The 15,851-nt window shown below is 38.1% G+C and overlaps 1 protein-coding gene across 1 annotated transcript in view; it reads right to left on the bottom strand.

Moving 5' to 3' along the window:
* Positions 1–207: 207 nt before the first annotated feature.
* Positions 208–15,851, bottom strand: part of DTWD2 (DTW domain containing 2) — a 74,755-nt gene continuing 59,111 nt past the window's right edge. The window contains exons 5-6 of the mRNA XM_018086137.1: positions 6,316–6,444; positions 208–1,069 (exon numbers count right to left, since the gene is read on the bottom strand). Of these exons, the coding sequence (XP_017941626.1) occupies positions 899–1,069; positions 6,316–6,444 (300 nt within the window). The 3' untranslated portion in view covers positions 208–898. The remainder of the gene's footprint in view (positions 1,070–6,315; positions 6,445–15,851) is intronic.

Raw genomic sequence — 15,851 nt, forward strand, 5'->3', positions numbered from 1 at the left:
ACATAATCATTTGTCATTGCATCATACTTCTTACAGAGCCATTTACATTGGACTTGTTTAATTCCTTTAGTAGCATAACCATTGCATGTCAAGATACGGGTATGATACATTCATATCTACAAGATCTCCCCATTTGCAAAAGACTAGTTTTTACTCAAGAGTGAAGCACCTCAGTTAAAATTCCAAAAATCATTTTTCTACATTGCCTTTTTTTTTTTTTTTTTTTAAGTAGGAGTTGTTCAGTTTCTGGTAAAAACATCTGCAGGCTTAATTTAAAAATTAAGTCTGAGAGAAACAAAACCTGACTGCATTGTAAAATATATGTAAATTTACAAAAAGGAGTTCTAACAATATAAGAAATAAAAATCTCAAAGTTAAAAAGAACTATCCAAATACCATGCCTTATGTTCATCTGAAACAAGTAATATAAGGAATTACAGTTTGAAAGCCTACTGTAATTAGATACTGAAGCTAAAAAGCTCAGCAGAAATTCAATATAATTCTAAATGCTGAAGCCTTACTGTCCCATCACATTCATATTCATATTTCTTGTCTTTTTGTACTGATAAAAGCCTCCCGAAAATAAATTTATCCAGTCATTTTGAGGATCGTATTTGACACTCAAGTGATAGCGTAACTCTAAATTATGTTCAGAGTTTTCTTTCTCTTCTTTCCAGGAAGTGAGAATGATCTTCCATCATCTGAAAAAAGGCACCTGGCCTACTGCAAAAATGAAAAAGCTTGTCCATTACTGTTTGTCATGTTGGTAGATAAACTCTTTCCTATGAAGGTCTAAAAGTTGTTTTATTATAGTACAGTCAACCATTTGGATAAAATCCAGAGTCCTATTCATTTGTGAGCTGCAAATAAATTCCACTGCACAGTCAGTACAGTTTTCTTATATTTTAACATTATTCACCAAAAGCTCCATTCTTCTGAGTTTGCGTTTATTCTTTGGCATTGGCTTGTCATATAAGCCATTTTTGAGAAGATGTTCCTTGCTGTGATGGATCTGGGCACCATGCTGAAGCTGGAAAGAGCATAAAGCTTGAAGTGGATGGAGTATAGTCTGCAAAAAGATGAAGGGGTGGGGGACAAAAAACCCAGCCTTTTAGTAAGATATTTTAAAGACATCAATTATTCCATCAATTTTTATTCAATGACTACTTAAAAATGCTGATAAAATATAATTTGGATGATAAATGCTGATAAAATATAACCTTTGGAGACACAGAAAGCACAGCTGAATAAGAGATGTACTGAAAAGAACCAGACAGCAGTCATATATTCACCTACCTGCTGCCATCCCTCACTCCTTCCTCAAATCCACTCAATCCTGACTTCAGCCCCAGCTACATTACTGTAAGTTATGGCTTTGACTTGACCTTAGTAATGGACTACAATCAATTACTGTGGCTCGGTCAACAAGCGGTAATAAAATAAGCCACAATAACTAAGCTGTTTGTGCTTGCACAAAAGTCCCTTGAGGCAGGGTTTTAGAAAGAGAGGAGGGACTCATGGTCGAGGCAGCGGGACTGCTATCCTGGACTGTATCCATGTTTCCAGCAATATTTATACCTAATGATGCCACACAAACCAATTTTATCTCAAGAGGTTCCTAACCGTAGATTCTTCATTTTCTGGTTGCCTGACTCAGTATCACACAACCTCATGTGCAGATGTGTACAACAATCACAAATGTAACTGCAGTCAGCAGGAGCTAAGATTCTAATGAGAAAAACATGACTCTTACGAGCACAGAGGAAAATCAAGTGACTTATACTAGGCATCAAACTAAGTGCCCGTTTTTAACTTCCATAGCTTTCAACTTCAATTCACCATCTTATATGCTGGGAATAGCACTCAATTCAGAGAGCTTTCATGAATGTAGCTCTTGGCTACATTTCAACACTTCTCAACACTTTGAGAAACAGGTAATTTTGTCTTTGAAAAGTAGGCTGAGCCAGTTCTGACTGATAAGGATGAAGGAATACAGGTACCAGAATACCAGATGGGTAACTGTGGACATGAACTAAACCCTCAATAAGACAGAAGTCCTAATGAAGAAAAAATATGTTGTTGTAGCACAACAAAGAAAAAATAAATATAACCCCCCACATATATACACAAGTTTCTTGAAAAGCCTCTTTACACAGAGTTCCAATTTCTTGTGTGTCTACAGACTTTATCCAAGTCTAGTTTTAAATGCAATTGATTTAATGCTAAGGAAACTCTCTACTGTCACAGAGGCAGATATGGAGGTGGCACACTATACACTATGCAAGTGGTAGGAGTAGTTTTTGACCTGAGAACCTTTTATAGTAGACAGAGGTTGAGTATCAAAATATTAATTAGCTGATGCAAAGATATATGAGCAATGAAGGGTGAACAGCAGCAAGTAGTGGGTACATGGATGAGCTTTAAATCGCTTTTCACAGATCCTTCTGTACTACATCCTGAGCACACGATCAGATTGCAGACCAGGGCCTATGGTGCAAAACTACTCATAGGTGTTTTTCAGAAGGCTTTTTAAAATTATATTACTAATGTCAGCAACAAAAGATTAAGAAGGACATTATCTTAATGACCTCTTCCATCACAGACTAGTGGGATCACAACTTACAAGGAAAGGCTAACGTTGATTTAGTATTCTTTGACCTGGGATAAACTTAAACTCAAGAACTATTAAGTCCCAAATTCCTCCAATGACATATAAGAGTTGTGAGTTGGCTGCTAGGAAGACATAACCCAGTGGGTTGCATTCCATGCCTGCAGGACTGCTGGAGGTCAGTGGCCCTGTCTTACAACAGCATTTAATCTTCAAGATAGCTGTGAGTGGGTATTCAGATCATCTCTGCTGTCTAGTTTTTGCAGAGAAAACCTTACTATTTTCCATGCAGTACTATACTCAGTCTCCTGTCACAACCTGTTATCAGGTTTTTGAGAGTCAAAGACCACCTTGCTGTGCTTCAACTTCAAAGGATAATTAAAAATTATCAATCTATTAAAAATGATAATGGTTATTTGACTTCAATAAATATTCTGAGATCAACACATGCTAAAAAGGAAATTAATCCTATCTGACTGCTAACTAAATGAAACTTTTCAGTCTAGCACCAGCTACTCCAAACATCTGTCAGCTCAGTAATTTTGAATTCAGATCTTAAGTGAAGTTAACCTTAAATTTAAGGGAGTTGAACAATTTAATGTCCTATGTAAGGGAGACAGGAACTTTACTATCTTCAAATTTTCTCAAGTTTCTCCTATCTTGAAAATGCTCAATTTTAAACAAGTTGTATCCAAAGGTATTTTACAAATTCCCAACAGCCTCATCTGGTAGTACCTGAAGTAATACTGTTCCTCACTAGTAGAATATGAAGAAATTGGGGGATATATGTGAATTTTTCTATGACAGTTTTGTTGTCAACTGAAGTAAATAAACATTTTAAAGTGTGTACACATACATATCATATCCCAACATTTATTGTAGGATGTGCAAATTAAAATTATAAACTCTCCTGACTTTAAGTGGCTTCACATTTTAGCTACCACTAGGAAAAAACACAAGAAAGTCAAAGTCACTGCTTGCCATATTGTTCAGTATCAAAGAAACATAAATCAACTAAATAATCATCATGTTTTTCTGGCTTCATGAAAATTAAGACATCGGAGTGATTTTAGACTATAACTTCTGACAAGCTTGCTAATATACTCCTTTGCTACAAATACCAATCGTACTTTAGAGCGAGCATAACTTGGGTAACATAAAGAGTTCAACACGTACATTCCACATATTAGTACAAGTGAACAGTTGTTAACAGCTACTTAACAGAGTACACAAAATAAAGTAATTTTCTATACACTATAGTTAAGAAATACCCAAAAGAAAGCTGTGTTTTTTAAAAAAATCAGTCTAGCACCTTACATTTGTACAATTTTGTATATTACACATGCCTGGTACATGGTCTATGTTTTGAAGTTTTGTACTAAAAAATGTCAAGTGAACTTAGAAAAACATCACATGAAGAGATAACTACAACACTGCATCTCCACACAACTTTCCCTGCAATATACATAGCAGTACTTCTATTTGCTTGGGTCTAAGTCTCCAGCTGCCTTCTCTACAGATTTTTATTTTGTATTGCAGCAATCACAGCATGTATTTGGCACCTTGAAATCAACTTTTTAAAGAAGTAATATATATGGGATGAGAATCTGAGTCACTCTTCTCATTATATTCAGAGGGACAGGAAGAAGTGTGGAAGAGAGTATTACAGGATAAGAAAATGTGATGGGAAAGAAGAATGAGATAGAAGGAAAGAAGGAACTGGAAGACACTACAACACTGTCATTCTCCCAGTCCCTGCATTTGCCTTTCCCGACTTGGGTGGCGTGGCTGGAGCACTTGCTGTTGAAGACTGAGGCATACAGTTGTTGAGAACATCAGCCTTCTCTTTGTCCAAAGTAGCCAGGTCTCCCATTTCCCTGTAGAGAGGGTCAACAGTATTCCTAGTCTTTCTTTTCCTTGTAATAGATCTACAGAAGTCCTTCCTGTTATCCTTGATATCACTGGCCAGACTCAATTCTAACGTGTCTTCCCTAAGCTTACCCCTAGCTTCCTGTACAATTTCCCCATGTTCCTTCCAGGCCACCTGTCCTCATTTCCACTTTCTGAAAGCTTCTTTTTTGGTCTGAGTTTGCTCAGCAGCTCCTTATCCATCCATGGGGGCCTCCTGGCATTTTTGCCTGATTTCCTCCAATGCTGGGATGCATCATTCCTGAGCTTGGAGGAGGTGATCCTTGAAATTCAGCCAGCATTCTTGGGCCCCTCTGCCCTCCAGGGCTCCATCCCCTGGGACTCTACCAAGTAGTTCCTTGAAGAGGCCACAGGCTGCTCCTCCTGAAGTCCAGGGTAGTGAGCTTGCTGAGCGCCTGAGGATCTCAAACTCCACCATCTCATGGTCCCTGCAGCCAAGGCTGCCTCAGAGCACTGAATTCCTCACCCTGTTGGTGAGCACAAGGTCCAGCATGACACCTGTCCTTGTTAGCTCCTCAATCACTTGTATAAGGAAGTTGTCCTTGACACATTCGAGGAACCTCTGGGATTGCTTGTGCCCTGCTGTGCTGTCCCTCCAACAGATATCAGGGTGGTTGAAATCCCCCATGAGAACCAGGGCTTGTGAGCCCCATGAGAACCAAGGCTGCTTCTATCTGCCCAGAGAGGGCTTCATCCACACCATCCTCCTGATCAGGTGGCCTGTAGCAGACCCCAATATAACATCCCCTGTCCTCCCTTTAAACTTCACCCAGAAGCTCTCAGCTGGTTGCTCATCCTTCCTCAGGCAGAGTTCCATACTCTCCAGCTGGTCCTTGACAGAGAAGGCTACATCCCCTCCTTGACTGGCAGCATTGGGACAGATAGGTGCCCTCTCCTGAAAAATCTAGTTTAAAGCCCCATTCACCAGATTGGCAAGTCTCCAACCAAAGACACATTTTCCCTCCCTTGTCAGACCGACCCCACTACCTCCCCAAGAAATTAAGCTTAGGAAAGCAAGTCCCATGGTCTGAGTAAAAAATCCTGACTACAGTCCCATCACTTTAAACATTTGCTGACCTGTCAGATTCAGCTGGCCATTTCGAGACCCTCTCCTTTAACCTGAAGGACTGATGAAAAAACTACTCGAGCTCCAGAGCCCTTTACTGACTCTGTAATTCCCCAGACTGCTGCAAGCTCTCACATGGAACACTAATAGTGGGTAATAATCAGTGGGTTTAACTAGGCTTGGCAGCTTCTCAGTGACATTCCTTATCTGGGCTCCCTGAAGGCAACACACCTCTCTTGAGAGCACGTCAGGCCCTTAAGAGATGAGCATCTCATAAAGCAGAGTCACCCACTACTATCACCCACTGCCTTGGTTGAAATAGTTGCTAATTTCTTTATTTGTGGAGCAGGTTGGGCTGCCCCAGTTAGCTCCCTCTGTGTCAGGTGTTGCCTCATTAGCCTGTGGAGCTACAAAGCTAACAAACATTCAGCTTGTACCTAACAAGTTTCCTTAGCAATCTCACAGCTATGTTGGGTAAAGAACAGGAAAACCGCAGAGCCTTTATGGACAAACATGAAGGAATCACAGTAGTCTGAACACATTGAAGAAAAATGGTTTCCATTGGTACACTCTTGTTTAGTTTCCTATTCAACAAAACCATTGCAATGTCATTAAGATTTTAACTGTCAAATGTGTTACACTAATAGCAAAGTACCTTTGCTGCTCCTCTACCATTCATAGAAGAAAAACCCAGGTGTTTGAAGTTACATACCTCTTGTATGCTCTTATTCTTTTCCATGATAGTAAGAGCAATAGCTGCACATTCAAGTGTAGACAGACAGGTGTTTGTTGGCTGTGTACGAATTACATATTGACTTGAATGATTTGTTTTTAACTGCACCTGAAAAACAGTAAACTCTAGTAAAATAAACAGGTCAGGATAGCAAACCTATTCTCCACACCAAGCAAAACACATCCCCTTTCCCTTTGTGGTCACTTGCCCTTTTTTTGCTGTTTTGCCTCCCAGTAGACAATGAACTTATGCTACTGTTAAGTGTAATACTGTAACACATGTGAGTCACCATCGGAAACAAAAACTGCACATTTGTTACTGTACAAACACGTAAAGGAAATACGACTGTTTCCTACAGAAAGATTAAGTTAAATTTTAGCAACCACAGATATGCTATAACAAAAATAAAATTATTCACTCATGCTTGTTTTATTGCACACTCTAAACAGATACATAATCCCGTGTAATGTACAATGGCCATATAGTCACTAACACTATATACCTTGGCTAAATATTATTTGTCAAGTTCTGGATTAAAGATTTCTAGAAACTACACTTATTCATATAATGTACTAGGTCACTGATTAGGGCTATTTGCTTACCTAAATCATGTTTGAAAATTATTTAACAGCTCTGCCTCAAGCAATAAACACTTTACACCTTGCAAGTTAAAGGTTTTTTAAAAAAAAGAAACTTAATTCAACTACTCCATGGCCTGTTTTATCAGCTCCAAAAGCTTTTACTAAGTTTATAAGCAGTGGTTGAAACACCACAGAATTTACACTATTAGACTCTATGTGAAAATTCAGATATTATTCCTTTATTCCAAAGATTTCCATCTCCACATACACCTAAAATGTAATTTGCAAAACAAGTAATGTTTTAGCAATATTCCTAACCAAAAATTCTCAGTTCCTTTTCCAAAAAAATTCTAGTACAGAACCATAAAGCCTGATGAATTATTCTAAAAGAGCAAGGGTTTTTTTTTAATCTCATCCAAAAAATTGCCTTTTGATTCTTCCTGAAAAACCGAGTGACTGATTCCCATGGCCATCATCATATTGCTCCCATTTTGTTTGCCAGAAGTCTGTCAACATTCCTCACTTCATTCAACACTTTCCCCCTTCACTTTCTCATTTTTGTTTTTATTTGTAATGTTTCATTTTCCTTCATCTCTTTTACATGCAATTACCCATTCTCTAAAGTTCAAAGTGGCTCATTTATAAAAGGAAAACTCCAAGCTGCTGAAGAAACATGAATGAATAAGATCAAATTCCACTGCTTTACCTGATCTCAATTTAATGGAAATAAAAAATAAGAAAATAAAAAGAAAGCAACAAGACAAGAGAAAATGCACTCTGGAAAGTACAAGTAAGTTTGCTCTAAAACCTCAATATACTAAAATACAAGAAAAACCAGAAAACTTTAGCCTTTATCAACTACCTTCTTTAATTTGGTATTGAAAAACAAGAAAAGAATAAACGAATTTAGAAGACAAAATGTAGAATTTGGACATCAGTATATGTAATGAAATTAAAAAGAAAACTAAAAATTAAATTAAATTAAGATTTTCATTTGTTATTCCTCAAGGTTTTCTTTGGTTTTATGCTTCCTCTCCTGGCACCATGTATAGATCTTCATCACAACAGAGTAGGAACACTAGTTATCTGAAGTATACAGAAATCTATGCTGCTGGAAGCTTATAGTCCCTACTTAGAAACTTACAGACAGGTATCAAAAACCAGGGTGAACTCAGTCCACCATTTCTCCAACATGTAACCTGAGCAGCAAAGCAGACATATACCCACACCTTTTCTCAACAGCCACATTCTTCACAGAGTATCTCTACAGAGGTCGAAACCGCCTGATGGACTACCTGCAGCACACGGGCTTCCCCCTCCTTGGGCAGTGCCTTAAGGCACTTTTTTTGTAGAGTTTGGAAGTAGTTGTGTCTGCTGGTTTCTATACTTCATTTCTTGGGTGTCATGCTGTCTCCAGAGAAAGAAAAATTATTCATGATTGCAAGACAACTTCTACAGATAAGAAAAGCAGAAGAAAAGCTGCCTGCACTATGCCACACACTGTGGAGCTCAAAGGTCTGTAAGTTCAGCTCTCAAACAACAGACAATGTATAGAAGGGCAACTTTCTAGTTCTAATAGCAACAGCAGCAGCAACCAAATTCCTTCTTTCCTGGGAAGAATGTGAAAGGATGGAAACAAGTGGTGCCCATCCATTTTTCTGAAATATTACATATTCCCTGGGATAAGATTAAAATACCACAGACAGTGGTGGAGATAGAGGAAGAATACCCGATCAGGACAACTTTCTGCTACAGTTTGTCTCTTTGGTTTCTTTCAGTATACACTGTACCCTAGTCTTTAATCCAGAGCAGCCCAGTATCTACATAAGTGATACTTAGTCATCTGAAATACAGTCAGGGTAGCCTTTATCTATCACAAATTGCACAGATTCACCAAAGTTTCTATCTGAAACTAGGGACATTCACTGAACCAATAAAACCGACAATGCGCTGCTAACTCACAGTATAAACTGAATGCTAAGACAAAGACAAAACAATACAGAAACTAAAACAAATTAGTATAGTTAATACTTATTTCAGACATGAGATGAATATCTTCTTAAAAAAAAAATGCCTAGATATAGGAAACATTTACTGTTCTCAAACTTGACTGGGTAGGAGGATGACTTCTGTCATTTTCAGCCAACAGGTCTAAAACTTGTCTTGTCTTTCGTGGAGTTAATAATTTCAGGTAGGGTATTGCAACAGCCTCATGCAAAGGACATATGGATTCCTTGTCTGTCACTTGCATATCTCAAATCCAGGTGAAAAAGTTTAATTCAGATTTAGAGAAATGTTCATCTCCAGTTAATTTAAACAAAATCACATTACTTACCTCTGACATTAGACTTTAAAAACTCAGAATGCGCATACATAAATATCCTATTCAAGAACATTTCAAAACAACAATCATGATATTTTACAAGCACTTCTCCATTAAATAACAAATACCACAACACAACAATTTACTTTTCTTCTTTTGCTTCAAAGAAATTTGCAAATCATATGTACACTCTGAAATAGTATTAGTTTCTAACAAAATATAGCAATGTCAAGTTGGAAAAACAGCAGCTGATTTAACACCACACATCTAAATAAACAATAACATAACACAGAAGATGGAAACTATCTCAACCAATTCAAACTAGAGTGTAATTTAGATAAACTGAATGCAATTACTTCTGGAATTTAGCCAAGACACTGAAATGAGTGTATCTATTCTCTGTAAGTTCAGGGGAGTTTGGGGACTTAAGTTTCCAAGCCATCAGAAATATGAAGCAACACATAAAATCAAATTTTATTTCTACTGTAACTCAACACCTGTGGTTTCCAAAAGCCTGAATTTCAGTAATTCTCACAAACTGTTACATTAACTTAATAAACACTGGTTTATCTGCCAGTGCACCACTCAATTAGCAAATGCTACAGACTTTGAGCATTTACAAAGGATTTGAACCACAGTAAAAACAGGGACCCTTCAGTGTTTCTCAGGGCTGAGTTTTTCTTCACGGGCCTTCTTTGGACATACCCCAGGCAAGTAACGATCCCAGCTGATCCCATTCAGCTGTTCAAAGCTGACAGAAGAAAAAGTGTTGCCTTGATGGGGTCGAAAACCCACTGCTTGAAATTTTAAAAATTTAAGCCAGTAAAAACAGGAAATTGATTTCTGCTTTTATTTTAAATAACAGAACTGGAGCTCTCACAGAAAGCTCTAAGTGCTTTTCTCAGTCCCCTCCTTAATGGCAATATACTTAACTTTCTACCTTTTCTATGCCAATTTTTTCATCATTATTCTTACTAGCTTTACTTTCCAAATAGAATCCAGCATTATCCAAAATTATATTTGGAAAACATGCATCACCAAGAACTCAAAAAGGCTACAAAGTTAGTACACCTGTCTCACAGGGCACACTAAACAATTTTTGCCTGTCCTGTTGTCTGCAATAACACTACAGGCATCTCAAAACAGGCAGAAGCACAACATATTCTTCTGTGGCTTCTACGAAAAACCTAGTACTTAAGATTCCCTCTTTTTTACTTACATGTCTTTACAAAACCGGAATTTCTATTTGGGAATTAATCTGCTAAACTCTCCAAGAATGAAGCAAGCAAGCACCATCTGTCCTACTACATAGGCAGTAGTTATTGTTCATACGTTCTATTACTTTAATAAGTATCTTTCAGAATTTTTTTAAACAAAAGGCACAAAAAAATCCCAGAAAGAGTACAACCATATCCTGCCATCTTCCCTGTCCTTCTAGAAACTAAGAAAAAAATTGCTTTTAAGGTGCTGAGGGGGAAGAGCATTTTCTGTGTTCTACAGCACAAACAAACTCAGACAGATGATGGGTGTCAGGTATGGAAAGATTTTTCACTCAGTATCCAGTTGATACAAGCACCTTTTACCTGTAAGCTAAAACAAATTTCTCTTTTTGACGAAATTTCATACAGTTAAATAAAATTACCTTTCTGCCAGAGAAGACAGCCTGAGTAAATTGAGTCTCAGCATGCTACTGAAATTTAAATCAAGAATATAAATAAATTATTTTGTTCAAAATCTTGGCTTTAATTTAAAGTGACATCTTAAGAGCACTCTGTTTCTAAAATACTGGAGGGAATAACTGCCATGCAACTGTCACAAATGGACAGCTGGGAAAAGCATACGAAGCTGTCACAAAACCCTCTATCCACCTTGCACGACTTTGATGACTGGAAAAAGAGAAATATAGACCCCATTATTAAAAAGGGGAATGCAGAAGACCTGGTGATCTACAGACCAGTCAGTCTCACCTCTGTGCCAGGCAAGATCATGAAGTGGATACTCTTGAAAACTGTGTATGACGGTGCTACAGCTCTGGTGGACTGGGGCAGAGCAACTGACATCGCCCATCTAGACTTATCCAAAGCATTTGACACTGTGCTGCTGGAGAGACATAGATTTGATGGATGGGCCAGATGGTGGATAAAGAACTGGCTGTATTGATGCACAGAAAGAGTTGTGGTCAACAGTTCTTTGTCCCTGTGGAGAACAGTGATGAGTGGTGTCCCTCAGGGGCTGGTACTGGGACCAGTACTGTTCAACACCTTTGTCAGCTTCATGGACAGTGGGATCGAGAGCACCCTCAGCAAGTTCAGTGACAACTTCAAGTTGTGTGGTGCAGCTGACACCGTGGAGGGAAGGGACGCCATCCAGAGGGACCTGGTCTGTGTAATCCTCATGAAGTTCAACAAAGTGAAGTGGAAGGTCCTACACCTGGGTCGTGGCAATCCCCAGACATACCTACAGGTTGGTTGGAGAAGTGATTTGAGAGCAGCCCTGTGGCAAAACATTTGGGGTTGATGGTAGATGAAAAACTCAACATGAGCTGGCAGTGTGTGCTCACAGCCCAGAAAACCAACCCTGTCCTGGGCTGCATCAAAAGGAATGTGGCCAGCAGGGCAAGGGAGGTGATTCTTCCCTTCTACTCTGCTCTTGGAGTACTGCATCCACTTCTGGTGTCCCCAACATAAGGACATGGAACTGTTGGAACAAGTCCAGAGGAGGCCACAAGGTTGATTAGGGGACTGGAGCATGTCCCCTACAAAGACAGTCTGATAAAATTAGGGCTGTTCAGCCTGGAGAAGAGACAGTTGTGTGCAGACCTCACAGCAGCCTTTCAGTATTTGAAGGGGGCCTATAGGGAAGCTGGAAAAGGACTCTTTGTCAGGAAAATGTAGTGATAGGACAAGGAGTAATGGGTTCAAATTGAAAGAGGGGAAATTTAATTTAGATATTAGGAAGAAACTCTTTACTGTGAGGGTGGTGAGACACTGGAACAGGTTGCCCAAGAAGGTTGTGGATGCAGCAACTCTGGCAGTGTTCAAGGCCAGGCTGGATAAAGCCTTGAGCAACCTGGTCTAGTGGGAGGTGTTCTTGCCCATGGGAGAGTGCGTGGGAACTAGATGATTTTTAAGGCCCCTTCCAATCCTTGACATTCTATGATTTTATGATTCTATTTTGATTGAATATTTAGGAATATCCATGTAAAATGGTGAAACATGTCATAGATTATATGGTGACTTTCAGGTAAACCTGAAGCAATCTGTTCAATTTCTAGGAAATATTTTGCAGACTGTCTTTGACAATTTCTTTAGGTATCCCATAAACCCTTTCTCTCAGGCAATTTATGGTGTCAGGTTAGACTCCAGAGTCTCATTACTACAACAAGCCTCAGGATATCTCACTGCTGCTATGGTGGGATTCTGTGGTAAGTATATAATATTCTCTGTGTGGAAGAGAAGCATAATGACTTTTGCTGAACAGTGGCTGTGTGTAGGTTCTGCCTACTTACACTCCTTTCAACCTATGCAGAGTTGCCATTCAAATTAGTTCTTTTGCAGGTCAAAATCAGAAGCCTTCTTACACCCTTATAAAACACATCTCTGTAAGATCAGTGCCCAGATTTTCTTTCATCAAGTATGTTGTTCATGTATGAAAATACATTAAACCTCTATGTGCTTTCAAGAATGCCCTTTCTTTGCTTCTGGAACCAAAACAATTTAAGAACCATACTTCATTGCTGGGGGCTATTATATGATAAAGATAAATGGTCCAGAAAAAATCAGTAGAACTACTCACTGAATGACTTAATGTTCATAATCTGAATATAATCCTACACAATGTCTCTCTGTCCATGACTATGTCAAATGACAAATATTTTTTAAAAATCACCTCTAGTACTTCATTATGTCTCTTTCCTGTATAAACAAGTTCAAAATAACATAAGTATCCTGTAATTTGACATATAGAAAAATATTTGAGAACGCCACAAGTAAATCCTGGGAAAAAATCAGTTTTAGTGTTTCCAGATACTCTGACCCTTCTTAAAACATCTTTTTCAATGAGAATAACTCAGATTGCACAGAGTATTTTTCTACTGTGTTCCTTGCTTTCACTCTCAGATGCAGCTGATTGACAAGAAGATAAAGTAAATTGCAAAAGGAACGTGTCCTTCACAAACAGAGATTCTTACATCACACTCCTAAGAATTTTTATTTTTTTAAAACAAAACAAAGCAAAAGAAGAGAAATTTGGGGGGAAAAAAACCCAAACATAAGCACATGCACTTTATCCACCCCACCGTTGCCAGGCTGAGTTTTTAGATTGTTCCTACTCTGCTTCAGCCAATTTCTTGGGCTGGGCAAGGAAGCGATGAATGTAAAAAGGAAATACTGCCTTTAAAAGTAAATCAGAATAAATACAAAGCTTTTATGATCATGTATGATATGATAACATTACATTTTCTACATGTAAAAAATTGTGGTAAATTAACCAAGACAGAAAAAACACCGATAAAAACCCATTACTAATAGGATAATTTATCTAAGGAAGACAAGTTTCTCACCTAGCAAGCTTCCTACTTTGTAATTTATTCTGTGTAAAGACCAGAAAATTTGATACATGAACATGAAACTTCCATTTATTAAACAGTTCAAAGAACTGCAAGCTAAATATTTACTAAAGTTAAAAAATGGCAACCAAAATAGATACCTCACTTTTCCAAATATATCTTTAATCTAATCTATATATCTACATTGATCATCTTTACACATGATACTATATGAAGTTAAGTGAAAATTCAGGTTCCAAAGCCCAATTCTGCTTGAAAGAGAATCTGGTAATTCAAAATACTTAGTACCATGTATGCAGACTGTTTTGACAAAGTCCAACAACTACTTAATCATTCCTTAGGCTACATAGTTCTGGTTTAAATGCACTATGAAATCAAAGGTCTAAACAAAAACACAAGATAGTTTTCAGTGACCTTCTTGGTACTTTTCTTCTACGAAACTATTTACAATGGGCCCTTCTTCTTTCTGTTTATGCAATAATTTCTGAAGTGTTTTAACCAGGAATCCCACATTAAAGTTTTTGTAAGAATTCAAATTTTTGGCATCTTCTCAAAGATGCTAAGAGAATTCAACAGTTTAGCACTTGTCACGTCTTGTAAAGTCAAATTCAATTGTCTTCTCTTTCAATTGTCAAATAAGGCAGCAGAAACACCAGCAAACTTCAGTAGTTTAGGAACATCACCAAAGTAAACAATGCTTTTGAAAGTTACTTCAGATGCTTATGCCCATCTGTATACTTTGATCCTTAACCACAGAATCATAGAATGTTAAGGGTTGGAAGGCACCTTAAAGATCATCTAGTCCCAACCCTCCCTCCCATTAGACCAGGTTTCTCAAGGTCTTTCTGGGCTGTGAGCACACACTGCCAGCTCATGTACAGTTTTCCACCAACCACCACCCCCAAGTCTTTCTCCACAGGGCTGCTCTCAATCACTTCTCCAACCAACCCGCAGGTCTGTCTGGGATTGCCACAGGCATAGCACTTTGTTTTGTTGAACTTCATGAAGTTTACACAGGCCCATGCACACCTCTCAAGCCTATCCACATCCCTCTGGATGGCATCCCTTCTCTCCAGTGTGTCAATTGCACCACACAACTTGAAGTTGTCACTGAACGTGCTGAGGGTGCCCTCGATCCCACTGTCCACATCACTGACAAGGGTGTTGAACAGTATCAGCCCCAGTACCAATCCCTGAGGGATACATACATTCCCCCTTGTTTCTTGTATGAATATTTCCAAGTACAAGAGGCATTTTAAAAAAAAACAAACAAACAAAAAAAAAAAAACCAAAAAAAAACCAAAAAAAAAAAAAAAACCAAACCAGCAGGCTCTACTATCCTTACAAAAAGCAAAATAGATTTGCCTTCAGTTAAAATAGCTAACTGAAATAAAGCCCAATGAAGACAAGCTGTAGTTCTAATCTAAAAGTAATAGTTCTAATTCCTGTAAGAGAAGGCAGCACAAGGTTGACTCAAATATCCTAAAAATTAACAGCTAACAGACAATGAAACTGTAAGGAGAGGAAAACCCTCACAGCTAAGGCATTACAGAAGATAGGACTGACCCAGTAATGTCTGGACTATGCATTTTGCACAAATAACTGAAATACCGTCTGATTATGGTCTCCAGTTCTGATAGTGCATGGTTTTATCTATAACTAAGGAATGAAATAATTCTATGTTATATGAAAATAATTACATTTAAGTGCAAGTCATATAGGGTATACCTGGTACTTTGTAAAATGACTATGCATTTCCAGCTAATTTGCATGTCTTGCAATTCTTTTGTACTTAAAGAAGGGAAAATCCAGAAATTATTCTGGTAATACCTCTCTTGTTCTGCTTACATTTAAAAAATTAATGTCAGCCAACAGTTTAATATTTTATGCAGCACTATTCTTTTAATAATTAATAAAACAGGAAAGTGCTGCGAATAAATTCAGTCAGTGAACAGAGTATGGATCTAGAGAATGGGGTCATGAAATGAAGGAAGAAAAATTAATTATGTGCATTGTCACAGCCATTTAACTTTAATTACCTGCA

Source organism: Manacus vitellinus, unplaced genomic scaffold (genome assembly GCF_001715985.3).
Source record: "Manacus vitellinus isolate BGI_N305 unplaced genomic scaffold, ASM171598v3 scaffold_9_pilon, whole genome shotgun sequence".
Classification (NCBI taxonomy): Eukaryota; Metazoa; Chordata; class Aves; order Passeriformes; family Pipridae; genus Manacus; species Manacus vitellinus.